Raw genomic sequence first — 19,093 nt, forward strand, 5'->3', positions numbered from 1 at the left:
TCTGGTTATCATTACTTTCTAACATCCAGAAATCTGTAAATGTAAAAGATGGTTGGCGAAGCGTCACTGTGAAGACCAGATAATCCTTTGTATGTCTGCTCAGCAGCTGCACTTGGAGAGGCACGGCGGGCTGTTTATTACCGAGCAAATTTCCTCTAATTGGATATCAGTTACAACCCAATATACTATAGTGCTTTGGGCAGGGATGAATGAAGCCGAGTTGATGGAGGATGAGGGAGGATAAGGGTGAGCGCCAGGAATCCGTGTCTGGACGGCTGTCAATTTGTAATATTCAACCACTCTCGAAGCTGTTGGTATTAATAAAAAAACTGTATTTTCTCATGGAACTCTTAAAAAAAAGAATGAAACAATATGGATTGTAAAGGTTTTACTGTTACAGTAATCTTCCTTTGGTATATGAAAAAAATATTCAGGGAAAAAGACAAATAGCTTAGGGAGAAGTGGTACTTCATTACATAAGAAGTGTTTATGTAATGTTATATAACATTTCATATACCAATTACTGAAGCATCAGAGAAGTGATGGTATGTTTGCAAATTAAAACAATACCAATAATAAAGAGATACAAATAATATTTGCAAGAGAATGGTGTAAGAAATTATTTTGATGAGGGAAGTGAAATCTGTAAAACCAAAGAAAAAAAAGGAGTGCTGACTCACCAGCCAAAGCAGAACAGAGCCAAATAGAAGCCCAACAGAGTTGCCACCACATGTCTGATGAACGGGCTGGTCTTACTGGGATGGAGGTAGATCCGAAACCACACGGCCATCAGCAGGGCAAACAGCTGACACGCGACAAAGTTAACCTGCACACAATAACACAGATGATTAAGAACATCGTACTTCTGGAGTTTGACCAAGTCTTACCCACATGTGAAAGAGGTAAGCTACAAAATAAATCGTCCCCCTTCCATTTTTGATTTATTTATCGCTGCAAAGAACAGACTTAAGTAGGACAAAGCGGAAATTTCATTTGAAAAGAAGTCCGAATTTCCTCATATTGCTTTAGGTGGGTTTTAGGTAACAAAGTCTGACAGGTCAGAGTAAAGCTGTGCTGGAGTGGATGTCTGAGACCCTGTTTCACCTCACAAAGTCTAAAATAAAAGGCTCAGCAAAGCAGCTTTAGTAGTGAGATTGGGTGAATCCCTTGGGGAAACACAATAAAAACCTCTGGATCTGATTACAAACACTGGCCATATGGTTGTAGATATAAGAGGCACTATAGATGCTCAGCTGATGTGACAGAAGGTTTATGCTTTTTTGTGACGTCAACCCACCAAAACTGTCATTTTAGTAAAATTATATTGCTATTACTGCATCCGACTATATTACTCCAGAGACTGTTTTTGTCTGTAAAGGTCCAAAAATAGTAATAACACAAAACCAATACAATTTCTTTTAGAAATCAATATTTACCAAAAAAAAAAAAGACCACTTCTGACACCAAACCAATCAGGGTTTTGTGTCAGGGTGATAATGTCAAGGGGGCTTTAAACATTTATGCTGTAAGCCTGTGTTTGTTTACTGTCAAGCTAAGCGAAGCATGTCTGCAAACACAGCAGCTCAACATTGTATATAGGTCATGTGAATAGATCTGTCTGGCTGTAGGCAGTAAAGGACTACAAACACCATGAGGACCATCCATTATCTATGCATCCTGCATGATTAATGAGACGGACAGAGAGGGGGGACAGATATAGCCCAAAGTACGTAGGTCACCTCTTCTGCATGAGCTGTAGGAACAAATCATCTGCTGTTTTGGAGATCAGTTTTTCATATTCAATAGGGCATGACACCAAAAAAACGTACTGGACACTGTTTTTCATGTCCGCCCCTGAGCAGTTCTTGTTGGAAGAGTAGAAACAAGGTTCTCCAACTAAAGAATATTTATATGTGAAGTTGACTTGGAAAGAAGCCCAAAGAAGAGCTTAGGTAAATGTTCTTGCAAGCAAGAAAACCCATGTTTGCTCATGTCACCACAACCAAAGAAACCAAGAGAGGCAAGAAACCCAACGATTAAGAGTATAAAGTTTTCCAGAATGAATCAATGCCTTTGTGCAAAGAAAAACTACCAAAAAAGGGATCTTAGAGTAGCTTGGTGTCAAAAGTAAATCCTGAAAGATTTGTGTTTAAAATAGCAAAAGCTTCAGCATGAAATGAGCTCTTTCCTGGACATCAATGCATTGCTTTGTAAGAAAAGCATTTCATGTGGGAGTGTGGAAGGGTGTAACTGGATGGTTGAAGGCTGCTGCAAGCATGAGACGTGGGTGACTACAGGGGGTGAGATGTGGCAAAAGCTCGGTGACTGCCAAAATGTCAATGATAAACCATTTCTTTTTCTTTAGAATGAAACTGGAGAAATACCCCTCTGGCATCCACTTAATTCCATAAAGAAATTGGAATAGTTATCAAGATAGTTCTCATAATATAGAACAGGGTAACACATCTTCAGATGCAAGTACATTATTATTTTGTTTATAGTTTTTAACCCTTGTGCTATCCAAGGCATCTTTACATAAAAAGTGGGGTCACTGGACCCCACAAGACAGCGGGCTGAACTTTTTTTAAAGTATTTTTTTATCTTCACTGGTGTCCGTGGCAGACATAAGATCCTGTCCACCTTTGTCATAGGAGGAATCACACATCAATATAAGGGTTGGGTCATCTGGACCCCATAAGAGAGAACGAGGGTTAAAATAGCTACACACCAACTAAGAATAACTGCTAATTTCAAATGAACTTTTTTTGCACAAGAATTAGGAAGGCAGGTAGATGTTGGGTACAGATACCTACAATCCTCTTCAGGAAGCTTTGTTAAAGTTTTTGACTTTTGGGAGGGGAGTAATGGGAAAAGGATCTGAAGGTCAAGTACCCATAGGTTGTTCCCACATGTTGAGAAACAGCTTATAACATATTTTAGCCCTTCACAATCAAGAAATCGTAGTTCTCAGAAAGTCCTGGAGGCCACATATTATTGATTTTATGACAGGATCCTGCGGGTCTGTAGAAATGTGAATGAGGGCCGCATTTGCCCCAATGGCAGGACTTTGGACATGCCTGTTCTAAGCAGTCTGAGTGGCTGAAGCTTGGAGTTGCTTCCCACTCAGAGTTGCTAGTTGGATTCATACCAGTCACATGTTGAATTGTCCTTGGACTCAAAGGCATAGTCACGTAACTGGTGAGTGCTATGAGATTTTGGGTTGTATGGGCCCATGGTGGGTCGTAGAAAGGGGCTGCCGGATCAAGCAGCCCTTTAAGGGAAACACAGGTCTTGCAGTTCCCTTGAGGCTCGTTGAAAATGGAACATCATGGGTGTGGTGAGACTATCGATAAGTATTAGTAAGGCTAATGTACACGGGCTCATGTTGTATGAGTGATGCTGTCGTCTGGTGTCCTTACACCACACTGTAGTCGTCAGTGAAGAATTAATCATAACTGGCCCATGGCTATATATGGGCAACAGGCAATCCTGTAAAAGGGACTCATACTCATCACATGAACAGCTACTTGCACAACTCACAGGATTGCTGGGGGGGAATGAAGTTTTAGTTTTAGGTCTGAAAACTACGTACAACACGCCTGCATGTCACCTACTTCATCCTTACTTTACCATTGTGTGTCATATAAGAGTTTTCTACAACCCATCTCTCGCAGCATGCCCATAGATTAAAATGTGCATAAGTATTTTCAGTCTATGGGCTTACTGAGTGGTCTACGACATTGCCATTTCAAGTGGGCCACCTGGGTGACTTGTACAGGTTTGACCATTTTTTTCCCACAGACAAAATCAAACCATAAGGCCAGCTATATCTAGGCCATAAAGGCCATTGTTCAGAGCTGCAGATCTCAGCTATTATAAGTGCTTGTCTTTTTGTCTGATGCGTGGACCAAAAAACATTGATGACATGAATGAACTAAATTGAAAATATTCATTATGTCGCAGCTAAACTATACTGAACCAGTTTTGTTATGCTAAACCAAGATATTGGTTCTTTCAGTATAGATTGCCAAGAACCATCCACAATTTATCAGAAGACCCATGACCTATTCAGAGTAACACAAAGGGACAAATGCATGAATTGTAGAGGTGTAACAGTTCATTTTAACAATTATTCGATTAATATCATAATTTGTGATTATCTGATTAATTTTCAATATTTGTTCATTTTGAACAATTCACTGACCTAAAATTGATCCGGGACATCTTTAGCCAAAATTAAACCTGTGTGACTCAATTACTACTTGGGTACTGAACAGAGCAGAAATCGATTCATTAATTGAGTTGATCAATCTCAATACCCCCAATGAATCGCATCATTTACAATAAAACAAGAGATTTTAACTTGTCTTATGCTCTGAACTGCACACCTCATCCCCCACCTCCCATCTCTTTGCTTGTACCCATCTGCCCCCAGCCTTTCCGTCTCTGCTTCACTCTTCCTCATTTTCTATTTCTCATTTCTATTTTTTGCTTGGACAAACCAATGTAGATCATTAATGAAAGAAGTATAAATTCCCCCCTTCTTGAGTAAGACAAAGACAGTCTGGACAACTGACTCTAGCCCGGAGGCGCAATTCTAGAGCAGTACTGGCCTGACAGAGAGAATCCAGAAAGAATCCACCACCACCCTAGAATCAAGAGAAAACCGTCCTTTTATAAAGAACATAACCAAACAAACCGCAAGACTTTTTAAAATGCCGCCATTATGAAAGACAAGAGCAAAGTACAGTAGTCTGCACAAGGCCAAAACAATCACAGTGATGACGGTTTATTGATTTGTACTGAATTCACTGATCTTGACACCTATGACTGTTTGCCCAACCATGAACTCTGTAAAACAAAGTTCACAGTAATCAAGAGCAAGGTCGTGCTCCTAACAGCTCAATCTTAGGCCAGATTGGGTCATGTAACAGGCCATTACACCCAAGTACAGCAGTATATTTAGAACAAGTGTCTAAAAAAAGGTCATAGTGTTACAATGGTCCAGTCAGAAGAAGCCAGTTTGAATGAATCAGAGGTCCATCCTTAGCGAAGCAAGACAGACAAACTGAATCTGTTTTTTTAACTAAGACGTATGGAAAGCAATTATTTCAAGTCATTGCTAAAAATGTCTCTAATATGAGGGTAAAAGATGAGCAAAAAATGTTTACATTTATTTTTGATATACCTGTACACTGCATTAAAAAAAGGAAAAAATGCAGTGGAAGTAAATAATTCATAAGGGTTTTCAACAGTGCACAATAGCTGCAGATTTAGGACAATAAAGCATAAAAACATGAAAAAAAGGATGCAAACTGCTTCTTGTCACAACTTTGGGTGGCATACCTGTACAGACAGGTGGGGTTAGGGTTTAAGCAGCTTCTTTTTTGTACTTGCAGCTTGAATTCAATAGAGTCACAAAGTCATAAATACCACGAGTACATCCAACCCACTCTGGTAGCTCAGGTGAGTAACTAACTAACACTCCAATACAATGTTAAATCCTGGTTCTCATTCACCGGTACTGATTTTTTCAAGTATTTTCTGCTATCTTAAACAAAAACTTTAAGATACAGACACAAAATTAATCTTCATTTACATCACTGTTTCTTTTAGGGCAATTTTCCTCCTAAATTTCTAACCTATTTAAAGACCATCTCCAATCATCTTTTGACTCTAAAATCTCTAAAAATAAATAAATGAATAAATAAACAATTGATTGCTTGAAATAGACCATTTAAATTCCAAATAAATTTGATAGCTTGAAATATACAATTTCAATATAAAAATGTTGATTGCTTGACATTAACCACTTCAATTTAAAAAAAATCATAATTTTGATTGATTGAAATAAACCATTTCATTCAAAACAAATGTTTGATAGTTCAAAATAAACAATTTCATTTAAAAAAAAATGCTTTAAATAAAGTATTTAAATTAAAATAAATTGATTGCTTAAAATACCACATTTCAATTAAAAAAAGGTTGCTTGAAATAACCAATTTAAATTAAAAAATGTGATTGCTTGGAATAAACCAATTCAGTTCAATTTAAATCATTCCCAGTGGTCCTTTGATTATAATTATACAGTTTTGAGCCAAAATCTAAATCCTGTGTCCTTTTCTAAAACAGTTTCTGCAGAGCGGTAGTAGAGCCAAATTCCAGCTCAGATGAGAACAACGAAGACGTTCATGGATCTAGTCATCTACAAGTGGATGGATCAGAATTCTAAAGTTAAAGTCCCATAAGGTGTCACGCACCTACAGTAGGTGTGGGAAATATGTTCTCTACATTTGACCCTTCACCTGTGGGAGTGGTGAGTAGCAGACACAGCCGCGCTCAGGAACGATTTGCTGGTTTAACCCCCCAATACAACCAGGGAGAGAAGCAATGGGTCCCATTTTTTGAGTCTTTGGTATGACTCGCCCTGGATATGAACTCATGACCTTCCAGTCTCAGAGCAGACACTCCACCCCAAGGCTGTAAACTACTCATCGTATTACGCAACTAATGGGATCTTTTTCAAGCAGCATTTTTCCTGATTTACAACAATTTGAATAAAGTAATACTCAAAAAGGTAGTTTTAAGATTAATTTTCATCATATATGTCCTCCATCAGAAAAATGACGCAAGAACATGTTAAAAAAAATGAATTTTTCATCAGAAAAAACAGCATTAGCCTCTAAATTATCACATAGGAATCTCAAGTGTTGTAGTAAGTGTTGTAGATTTTCATGTAACATGGGTTTAAAGGGAACTGACAGTGTGAAGAAAAGGGAGACCAAAACTGAGTCAAACTATTTTTAGATCCGTACTTTTGCTCGGGCAACACTTGGTAAAGTAAAGAGCACATGTCACTGAAGCTGTAAAATGCCTCCTGTTCGTGTGGTTTTACACAGCAGCCTGATAACAGAGCATTGTTGTCGCGTTTGCGGACAATCGCTTCTCACCTCCACCCGAAGAATGCAGGAATTTGCAGCAGCGATCAGTCTCTTTCTGGGAAAATCGTTTGCCTTGCAGCAAATGTACCGGAGTCGCAGAGTTAGTAAAAAGACAGAGTTGAATGTGTGTGTGCCCCTTTGTCTGTCACCGCTGTTGGGGGCCTGCTGTTTATTGAACAAACACTTTGGAACAGACAAGCGCCTCTACGAGAAGACGCCGCTTTTTCATTCATAATACATGGATACCTTCTTCTATTATTGATTCTCTCTGAAGTCAACTCCCCCCTTGGGCACAGCGCACTTATTGTTTCAGAGCACGAGGCACAATGTCTACCCTCCTTTGAGATTCAAAAGACACACTGAGAACTACTATTTTGGATGTGCCGCAGTAAACCCGATGAAATATGCAGCTCTGGAGAAAATCACCTAAAGAAGGAAATAAACTTTGGGAGACGACCGGCCAACTAATACAAAAAAATAACACAAAGCTGGGAGTTTGGACGCTTGCCACTTATCCCGTGAGGAAACTAAAGTTGCTTTTTTTATCGCCCAACTTATAAAATTACACACAAAATAGCATCAAACCAGTCAGTTTTGTATCGTTACTGCATGTATGGATCACAAAGGGGTAAAAACAGACAAGATGCAGATGTTTTAATGGCCTCTGAGCACCAACTCGGAGTTTAGACTCAGCAAGCTTTTAGCCCGTTTCTGCTGGCAGCTGTAGCAAAGGCCTCAGCACGGCCTTAAGCGGCTGCATCATAGAATGACACATACGAGTGGGAAGGAGAAGTGCAGTGGAAGACCAAGATAAGACGGTTTCCTGAAGCCGACTGTAAGACAGTCTGCGTAAGCAGACGACAGACACCAAGGGACCTCGGGGCTTAAGCGCTGCACCGCAGTTCACCGCACACTCATCGGGTTTCGCATTTTGTCAGATTCTTTACATCATTAAGTCTGTTGGCACTATTGCGGTCTGATTTCCAAGCCGAGGCGCCACTCCGGGTGCAACTTTTGGCCCCAGGGAGAACACGACAATGGACAGATGGAGCGCAAATCAAGTCTCTGTCGGGCAAATCTTTATATTTTTATCTAAAAAATGGCCAATCTGATAATCTCAATCAAGCTACAACGCATCCTGGCAGTTTGTCTTGTACATTTTAACTCTACCAGTCCTACTTGTTCATTTTACATTTGATAGCAATATCATTAAGATTAAACTGAGTATTTTTTTTATCGTCTATTTGTGCAAACAGTCGATAAAACGCTACAACAGCTTAAAAAAAAGAAGTCTGTTTTTGTGATTAAAGCCTGGACCACTATCAGTGACCTCCAGTCTTTGGAAGATTGTCATCCTTGAGTAAGAAGAATAGAAACTTCAGCTTTGTTTTGCTAAAGGACAATCATATTTTACAAATGATAACTTTAAATATTTCTGCTTTGTCCTACAATTCCCATCCAGGGTGCACCCTACAGTAACTGGGATAGGCTCCAGCAACCCCCAAAACAATCAGAAAATGGATAGATGGGCAGAGCATGGCATGTTTGGTGTCAAATTATTTTTAGATTCAATGTCACTGACACAAGTTTGCTGGGGTAAGTCTACAGAAATGACTCCTAAATTTCTCTTGTAAAAAAATGTTAAAAAGAGGAAGTGGCACAGCAGTAAGATCCAAAAGATTTTAAGTGTTAGACACCTAAAATTTGCATATAAAACAAAAAATATAATTAGTTATTTCAATTTGATTTGTTTTTAAACAATTTAAAAAAAATTCTGGGGGTATACAAGCTAAAAACTATCATTGTGTAGGGTTTTAAAAGTAAATATAAAAGAAAATTTGTTTTTTAATGTGTTAAGAAGCTGAAATACACATGAAAACACAGTACAAAAAAAGTCACAAAAACTTGTAGATAAATCTTACAAATATAATACACCTCAATGCCATAATGTTCAGTTTAACTGTATGTTACACCACTGAACCAAATCGAAGAGAAAGTGACTTGTTGCATCCCTACCGCATGCCAGTATGTTTATGCTGGAAATGACAGACACTACTAAATGTAATTGAATTTATTATTTTTTGTTTTGTTACATTACACCAGGATTAGTATTAGCCAACTGAAAAATTATTCTTTGTTTTTATTAGCACATTTTTTAACTGATCTTTCTGATTTCCTTGTTTTTTGATGTTGTTTTGTAATACACAAGTCATATAGCTAACCAAAACAAACCCAAAAATTGTGCTTTGAATCAAATGGTGGGTAATGTGGATCGTTCCATCTCTAACTTTTTTTTTCTCTAACTTGTCTCTAACAAAGTTTGGACAGGACAGTTTGGTAAAGGGAAGTTTGGTTATTTGTATTTTATATTTGATTATATCTGATTATTGACCCTCAGTTTGAGGAAGTTTGGCTTCTGTTTAGGTCCTTTGAGTGTCCACAGTCCCCCCCCCCCCACACACACAATGTCAGAGAACAGGGAGACACAGGAACACTGAGAGTGAAAGCTCCAGCCCAGTCAGAAGAACAGCCCCCCTGCCATACCAAGGGGCCCAATACTCATAGAGTCCCCCCCAGCCCACCACCTGAGAATTCTGGGCATCCCCCATCCCATGGGAGAGCCCTCCAGCCAACCATCCACTAAGAAGGTTCAGGAGAGAGCAAGGAAGGGGCCACCCACCACCACCCAAGAGGAGAACACCCAAGAAAACTGGAGGTCCCCGTTTTATCCCTATTTCATACAATCTATCCATTTTGAAAAACCCACTTAATCTCCTTTTGGGGTCGTGGGGTTGCTGGAGCCTATCTGTCAGGGGAAGGTGGGGGTATACATACCCTGGACAGATTGCCAACCCATTTGGGGGGAACACCTTAAATATCATTTGCTGAACCAACTGGATGAAAATCATGGCGGAAATTATACGTTTACGTTTCATCCTGTGAATCTTCACTACATTCAAATGTCGTAACTATTAAATGTGTCTAACCTTTGTGCACAGCTTTGAAGTCTCAAGCTTTGTTTTCTTATTGTCAGAACGGCCTAATCACAGTGTGTAAACATTTTGACTTTGGTAGAACATTCTGTCCGTATTAGATATGGCACTTATGTTCATATCTTAAGCTCCTGATTAAAAATCGTTTGTATGACTGTGTAAAATGTGAGCGTCCTTCATCCCAGGCAGAATTTGGCACACTTATCCATGCTTGCAAAGCGTGTTCTTTTTATACACTCTGTTTAATAAACATTTTTTAAACCTTTTGACAAAAATGTATTTATTGCATCGGATCCAACAATTTTCCACCATAAAATGCATCTCATGAAGGGTATAAAAAGTGATAATTGTCTCCATAAACCAAACAGATTGAGTAGGACCATCTCTCAGCAGTAGGATACATTTTTTAAGGATGAACTTCTCTTTGCCGGACATCTGAATGCCATCAATCACCAAGGGGTAAAATAAATCCATCCATCCATTATGCTTGCCTCTTTGTTTGCAACCAGTGAGCTCCTGACTGCGCATCGGTGGAAGTTAAATTTAGACATTCATTAGCATAAAATCTTTTTCCCCCTTCCATGTCATTAAGTCAACCCCTCCCAACACTACAGTGCGGCCTGAATGACTCCACTAGTATAAAATGTTGATTCTACTCATATTGTTACCAGAAAATCATAAAAAAAACTCTAGGCTCTTATTTGTGGCTCCCTTCACAACACAATAGTGCTTGGCAAGCACTCCTTCACAAACAGCAGCTGGCATCAGTCGTCTTGAAAGGTGAGAGCTAGAGAGAGCATTTATGTTCAGATCCCACACAAGATTAAAAACAGCTGACGCCCATGCGTTTATGGAACGTGGCAAAGAAAAGGCAGCAATATTTGTAAAAGGGATTTCAATGAAAGGACATGCTTAACTGGAACCAGATCCAAAACTAAACAACAAAGGCAGCACTTTTGTGGGAGATGGCAACAAGACAGTTTGTCTCGTTCCTCAGCCTCCATGATGGCAGGAATAAATGGTAAAATCTATGGGAAAACACCCCGTTGCAAACCAATCAACCAGAATAAAAAACAGTGGGAATCTCAGGCCTCAGATGTTTAATAGCCATCGTACAAGTGTTTAACAGAGATGAGGTAGAGCCAGACCAATACCAAATAAAACGTGTCTTGTGGACAAGAGCAGCCCCGAAGAGCCATGCTCTGAGCCTGCAGAGTGGCGTTTCAACTATCCCTGTCAGGCTCTATAGTCAGGCCAGATATAAATAGCCAAACAATCAGCCTTTCCCCACAAGGAAACCTACAGTGCTGGGCTAGAACCATGTTCCCCAATGTAAACCTCCGATTCATTTATTCCAGAAACAGTCTTGAAAAGTCCTTCGGAAGGAAAATTAACAGTCTTACTGGAAAGATCATTATTTTCCAGGTTGGTGTTTAATATTTTAATGCACTTTTACTTTTTTATTGAGATTTCCAGGCAGTAATCATAGTATGTTAACATATCGCTGTAAACATTATTGAAGAATCAGCAAAATAACCAAACAGCAGCGTGCTCCACCTTAATAATCCTACTATTATGATATGAAGAAATACCATTGGCATACAGTTTGATTCATTTTGCCTTCCTGTGAATGAATGTTTCCATAAGTACTGTCAAAGCTGTTGGTTTCCTGTCATAGTAAACACTAAAACTCACTGTCGTGTTCAGTCTGAGGAAGTTAGGCTTCCGTTTAGGACCCTGGAGAGTCCACAGCTTTCACAATACACTCTAACCCATTGACAGTTTACGAGAACTGGACTGAGTGACTCCATCAACCTCGCGTTCCAAATAGGAAGTACTCGCTGGCTCCAAGAAGCCAAAATCCCATAGACTTCTATTGAAAAGTAAACTGCTATTATTAGTGAATGAAAATGTTCTGTAGCGCAAGTTATTCAGCATATTCTAGCAGAAAATGGTCAAAACCTTTGATTGACAGATTTTGTGTAGATTGCTTTTAAGTGGTAGGGGTATTGATCCCCCACTAGGACACTCCTGATTAACGAGGAGTTAATTCTCATAGAAATGATGAGTCATGCTACGTCCACACCGGGCACGCTCAAGAACGTGCTAAACTGTGGTTCTTGAACACGTGTTTAGCATATGGTACTGTGTACTCGTAGTTGTAAAAGGCTTTGTACAAAATGTCAAAGCGGTTCAGATCTAGCAGATCTTTTTCTTTCACAGCTTTACTCCGATATATGAAAGACTTGGTTCATATAATTCCGGCCAGACACAAACCGAAATTATTAATTTCTCCTCCATGATCCATATTCAAACAGTTGGTACTCCTGTGAATGAAAAGGGACACCAGCCATACATCCCGATCAAATCCAAGTCCCCGATTGATCAAAGTACTTACGTTCAATGGCCACGTGTTTTGTACGTAGACCCCCAAAACATCCTTAAAAACACGTGTAGCGATAGTTTTATACACAGAAGCCTGAAACCTGCATATATGTGCATTTATAGGCCTGTGTGGCATGACTGTAGTATCCAACCAACTTAGACCTATCACTGCTTTCTGACAAGGTCTGGCTCCAATGAGGTCTGTATTGTGAAAAATCGGCTGAACTGCATTCATTTTTTGAAACGGGAAAAAAGCCATTTTCTAAGGGTGACGTCACATTCAGTTTAGTCATCGTGTACAGCCGATGTTCTAAGTGACCAAATGCAAACAAGCTAGCTGTGTAGCGAAAATAAAAATAATGTGAAAAGGTTAAAGACTAGGATTGGAAACTAATTAGTGATCAATTAGACCAATGATAGTATTTCCATTTTTTTTAAATCTATTCTTTGGTAGATTAGATGTGGTTTGCAAAGACTATTCTAACACAGTTATGGTCAAAGCGAAGTGACAAAAACTAAAAAAAATCATCACTAGTGGTTTAACAAGTGGGTTGAACAACAGCTTACAAATCTTTAGTCACCACTTGAAGTGGGACAGTTCAAGTGAAGGGGTTGTCTCCATACATGACTCGTCTTGCTTCAGCAACATGCAAACTGTAAAACCCCAAATTGTGAAGTGAAACAAGTTGATCAAACCTCTGAGGAAACTAAAGACGGAACATTCTAAGCCTGGCATGTACTTTATGCCTGGAAGCACATTTCTTTTGGCACCTTAGATAAGTGTCAACTGGTGCTTTAATATGCCAAATTAAAATGAAATTAACTTAAAAGCTAGACTTAAAATTTGAAGCAAATTCAACAAATGTGGTTCTAAGCTCTTTGAAGATGTCTGTACCAAAATGACTCATTGATGAGGAATTATTCTAGCAGGAAATGTTCAAAAGCTTTGGCATAAGATCCTAATTCATTACAAATTAGCACAACTTGACACCTTGAAAGAATAAAATAAAAAAATAAAAAAAAAATAAAAAAAAGGACAACAAATGGAAGAAAATAATACATTTTTAATCATTGTGGTCACTTTCCAGATTAATGGTGGCGGCACGTCTAACTCACAAGGACAGGAGATGGACTCCGATAACATTTCTGAGAAAATAGTAACCCAGTCTGTGCTACATCCTGAATGACATCTGACCAAGTAAAAACAACGGTGAACTGTCCAGATATGGTAAAGATTAACTCCGAAAGTAGTGAATCTAAAACCCAGGTATGATAGGGAGTCTAGTTTTACATGAATGAACAAAAACTCACCGTTAAAACCTACGTTCACACTGCCCACTACAACAGGTGTTCAAGTGACCACTTTCAATGAAAAGTCTAAGTAAATGCACATAGATATGCGTTTCGGGCTTCCACGTTCAGGCGTTGCGATGGAAATTTCTGAGATTCCTGCCACAAATTCAGATTTGTGGCAGGTTTTGGTAATTCACCTCATAAAAGAAAGAAATAACAAAGGATCTGGACAAAATCATGCCTTAATCTTGATTGAAAATTACTTTAAAACAGAACATCTTGGAATTTCAATTTCAAAATTGTGGTTTTTGTTCTCCTTTTAGTACCATTTTCACCAATGGGTTGATGTTGAAAAACTCAAACTCAGAGAAATGCAACGTTCATGTGTTGTTGCAATATTTAGAAAAGTTACTATCTGACTCGGAAATCTCACATGAATATCAGAAAAATATAAAATTTTCAAACACTACATGAATGCAGAATTCCTTTAAGGTGCCAGAACAAAGATTAATTTATAGGTAGTGTGCCATCAATGGCACTATCGATGGGGAGACACCTGAACTACCCGTAAATAAAAAAAATACAGCAATAGGTAATCAGTAATCATAATCATTTTTTCCAGTTTGTAGGTCCAGATTAAATAGTTCATCCCCAAATGGCCCCTGGGGCGTAGTTTGCCCACCCCTATTATAGAGTCTAGCAACAGTCTAGTATGAACACCATAGGGTAAACGCACGTTCAAGAATCCGTGTCACATGTGAACATAGAGTCAGGGTTAGAGTTTGTAAAGTTAGGTTCTTCAATCAACTTCAGTCTTGTAAAAATGCAGCTATCTTCTTATGTTCATCATCCAATTGGTAACAGGTGATAAAGTGTTTAAAGGAAATATGTTGAGGGAGTAACAAAGGAGAAAGAGGCAGAATGGCATTGTAGACGGTTGTACAGTATGGGGTTAAAATGTCATTTCCAAGAATTTTCTGCCAAGAGGTCAGGAATCCAAACCTCCGTCTGTCCTCACAAAAAGTCAATGCTTTCAAAAAATCAAGCCACGGAGGTGTGATGCAATGCTCCATCCTGTAGGAAGCAGGAGTGCACTTCCGCAGTCCATTGTTTGTTTGGGAGTGTGCAGCAAAGGTGATCAGTTCCGAACGGAATCGATGTGAGGAGGTCTCGAATGAGTGACCACTGTGAATCAATTTCACATTAAGTATCAGAACTTTTCGGATGACAGTGCAACTTGTACTCCAGAGGAGATCAATGCTCGCATTGACTATTTTTTTGGAGCGTGGAGCCAATTAGAAGTAAAGTAACTGAAGCTTGGTGACTGTGAAAGAGTCTGTCTGCTCCGATGAAGGTGAAAAAGTGGAATTTCCTCAAAAGTTTCTGAGTTGGTTCACAAGTGGTAGAGTAAAAACATACAGACATGTATCCTCCCTTTGTCATTAGTTCATTTATTAGAATCAGCTTGGCTTTTAATGGTCACAGCGTGTTAAAATTTATGTTTTCCTGGATTAACTTAAGACTGAAGGGAGAGTGAAACATTTCAAACCCTAAGATCCATTAAAAATAAAACATCTATGAAGCCACGTAACTCGATCTAACCAGAAACATATACCTTCATGCGTGCTTGTTTGTATGCTACACCAATTGTCTAATTGCTTAGCTTGTAAAGCTGAAGTTGCTTCATTGAATCCCTGAAAAATAAACTCTCCAGTTGACAAGAGACCAGCCCGTCCAGACACTCAGAAGCTTCTTTTAAAGCAGCAACCCGATCCGTCGGCATAACACTGCAGCGTTACTAATGGATGTAGTGACTTAAAGTACAGCTGAGTCACGAAGAGAATCCCCGCTTGAACACTTCAGGATGATGGCGGAATGTCAGATGATTCTTTTCCTCATCTGCTGTCGTCCAGACGCAGACATTATCGGGATAGGAAACACTGAGAAGAAGAGCTCTTTGTATTAATTAGCAGGTCTATCCACCTCAATCTCTTCAAGACCAATTTCAGGGTCTTTTTTATTTTTATAACCAGTAAAGTCCAGCTTCCTCATCTATTTGGGATAAACTCTTGGGGAATGCAGATTTTCCCTTTACATCAAGGAGATCCAGATACAAATCTTTTGGTTTGTGGTTTGTTCAGACACTTGTCATCTATTTGCTTAATTACTACACTTGTCACAGAGCTACCAGCCTGTGCAATAAGCCTCTACGGATGATACAACATGCAACGACACGTCTCATTTTTAATCGTAATGTGCTAATGTCTTAACAGTCAGGCTGCGAGTACAGAGGGTGCACAAGGGGGACAGCAATAACGGGCCCCTTGTGCCGTCCACATAAAAATCTGCACGACACTCCGCCATCTTAACCTGGCATGTTGTATAGAAGGAGTGTAGAGAAAAATTGATTTGGTGATATATCGTGATATTTCATTTGCCGATACTTGTATCGATTTAGAATGCTGACAAAACAATATTTAATGAATTATTTATGAGTGGCCTTAAGTTTTGTTTTCCACCGAAACCCTTGACTGTTAGTTGGCAGCAGAGCACTCTGAGCATCTTTGAGCAGCTTTACACCGCACCAGAGAAAAAACAAGAAGAACTCACGAGAACCAGCTTGTGTGAAATGTTTAGTTAGCTTTGCGGTTACTGTTGTTATGAGACATGTACATCTTATTTTTTGGGGAGGATAGGTACCGTACTGAAACTCTTTGCCACGTTGCTGCCAATGTCATAAAGAAAAACATGGACTGCAGTATTTTGTAGCACCTCAGATAAGAACAAATGAAGCAGTGTAGCTGCGCAGCAAATAATAGTTTTACTAAACTTCACAGCTAAAAGGTTCAGAATTACATAAGTCTAGGGACACATCGTGATACGTATTGTATCGTGAGAAATGTATCATGATATGCATTGTATCGCCAGACTCTTGTCGATATACATACCTATGGTATAGGGGTTTGCTATGATCTTTCACCCGCAGCATGCCCATAGAAAAAAAAGATGAACATTTTCACTCTACGTAACACAACAGGACAGTTGGAGGCTGACTCCACCCACAGCTAAGATTTGAAAAATGCAAAAAGGAGGCAGGGCTAAGGGAGGATACACTGCATCTTCAGCATGGTCTTCCATAATGGAAAGTGATGCAGAGCAAATTGATGCCAATTTTACCCATTTATTGGATATTGTGATATGTATATAGTGGTAATAATTTATGTCAATGGTTTCAACGGAGTTGAAGTTGAGGATTTTTCTGGTTTTCTGGCAATTGAACACACGCTTTGCACAAACGTTTTGTAGCGATGCGTGGACCCAACAGTTTTGAACACAGAAGCCAAAATGAGCATATCCACGCATTTACTTTTTATAGGAAGCAGTCGCTCAAACTCGCCTTTCCTAACTTGGTTTGAACGTAGCATCACTTGTTAGCCACGTGGATCACATGTTCAACACCTCGAATGCAAATGTCTCCCAAATGACTGAACACAGTGTCTTGCATGGCCCCTGATACAGGCTTTCACTGCAAAAGCCTTGCGAGTTTGTATGGGGGCACACCCATGCCCACAGCACCACACTCCAGCCAAACAAAGTACATTTGAATAAGTGGATTAGAGTGGCCCAGGCACCTGCATTGACATGCCAAGCAGAACAATCGGTGAGCCAGATGTGACGCCAACACTCAGGCTCCTTTTGAAGGAACAAACTCAACAACGGAAAGGACAAACTGGCTCAACTCCTGAAATCCAACAACAGAAAACATATTACGAGTCTTTATAGAATATTTATCTTCACCAGCATGATTCATCAAAAAAAATGAAACTTTGAGCTTGAAATTTTCTGAATTAAAACACTAAACAGAAATATAAAATCTAAACCACTTTACAAAAGACTGCCAATCCATTCCAATCTGCTTACCAGCAAGACAAACAAGCATTCTCATTTGACCCCCCAAGGAAAAATCCCACATGCTTATATTGTTGAATTTGCTCTTTAATAAAGACAGCAGCCAGTAGTACGCCATTACACTAAGGAAAATCAATTGGGAGGGATAAAACTCCCAAAAGAGCAGCAAATTAAAGATGAAGAAGGGGAAAGCTCCCATGAGGCCTTTAGGGCTGGGGTGGAGCAGACCCGAGCTGGGGCCTTCGGGAATCCCAGCAACGCTGGATTTTATTCTTTAAGCACATGTTCAAAGCATAATTCTAAACACATGCAGAAAAGGGCAAATTATAGCAGGGAATGTGCTTCAAATGTTTTATGGGGACTTCACTGGAAGCCTTTTAGAAACAACATGGTACTAACTCATCTATGATTCCAGGCCTGAAGCTCAGTATGATTGCGCAAGTGTTATGGCACCGAAAAAAAGGAAAAGAAAAGTCAGAAATTAAGCCTTAGTTGTGACTAAAATCCAATATTTCCAATAAAAACAGAACGCTGTACAGCTGGGCTTTTTGAGACCACGGGATGCACAGCAGGACTCTGCCTCCACACTGGGAGCAGGTACAGCAACAAAAAAAAATACTTCTTTAGATCAGTCATTGTTTGTAGGCTAAAACAACAGAGGAATCATAAAAGCCAGTGTAGTGACCACACATTCCTGAAAAGAAGCATTGGTGTTCTGCCAGAGGAAATGGCAAAGTAGAGACTTTTGATAGCTGCCTTTGAAATCACATAACTGAGCATTCTGCTATGATTTATCTGCCTGAACAGAAGAAAAGCATTTGTCTAAAATGACACACCGTTTTCAAGAATAACCAGACCAAAAAAAAAAATGTTTAGAATCTAATTATTTTGCCAGTGTTGACACTCAAAACATCACCTCGTCCAGATATCTCCACGGACCTAAATACTAATACTGACGAGATAAACACAAACAGGCTTTGACGTTGGACCCATCCTTTGGAGGTGTGGGTGATCAGTCAAACATCTCAGGTGGAAATTTCCAAACTATCCTCTGGGACACTGCAGGTCTACACATGTGGGCAAGGAAGGGCTTAATAGCAGGCATGAGCATTCAAGGGACTTCAGAAAGAGTGCCTAATAAAACCATAGTGGGACGAAAAGAATGTTTCTTTGCATAGAACAAACATCACTACTTATGTTGGAATATAACAGATTAAAAAGACTAAATTTCTATCAAGAAACAGCCCAAGATCTCAATTCAAGTGATGAAAGAATATTATTAGTTGGGATTGGCTTCTATGTTTGCCACGCCCATGTACATGCTTTGACTGGGCTTAAAGAGTCTAAGCTGCATTGAAACCTCTTTAAATGACACTCAGATTTGATGTGTCAAAACAGGTGAGGCATGAGCTCTCAGATTTGTCCATTTAATAAAAAGATGCAAGTAATTTACAATAGAGCAGATTTAGTAAAAAGATTATTTTTGATTTTCTGAACTGATTGACGCTTTACAAACACCATGGTTGACTCCCTACTCCTCTAGCTATTCCCCGATATGCCAATTGTAGGAGC

The 19,093-nt window shown here is 39.3% G+C and overlaps 1 protein-coding gene across 1 annotated transcript in view; it reads right to left on the reverse strand.

Annotated features, from left to right (window-relative positions):
* Positions 1-19,093, reverse strand: part of mboat2a (membrane bound O-acyltransferase domain containing 2a) — a 50,738-nt gene that overhangs the window by 24,567 nt on the left and 7,078 nt on the right. The window contains exon 2 of the mRNA XM_024272551.2: positions 681-826. Within this exon, the coding sequence (XP_024128319.1) occupies positions 681-826 (146 nt within the window). The remainder of the gene's footprint in view (positions 1-680; positions 827-19,093) is intronic.

Source organism: Oryzias melastigma, linkage group LG22 (genome assembly GCF_002922805.2).
Source record: "Oryzias melastigma strain HK-1 linkage group LG22, ASM292280v2, whole genome shotgun sequence".
Classification (NCBI taxonomy): Eukaryota; Metazoa; Chordata; class Actinopteri; order Beloniformes; family Adrianichthyidae; genus Oryzias; species Oryzias melastigma.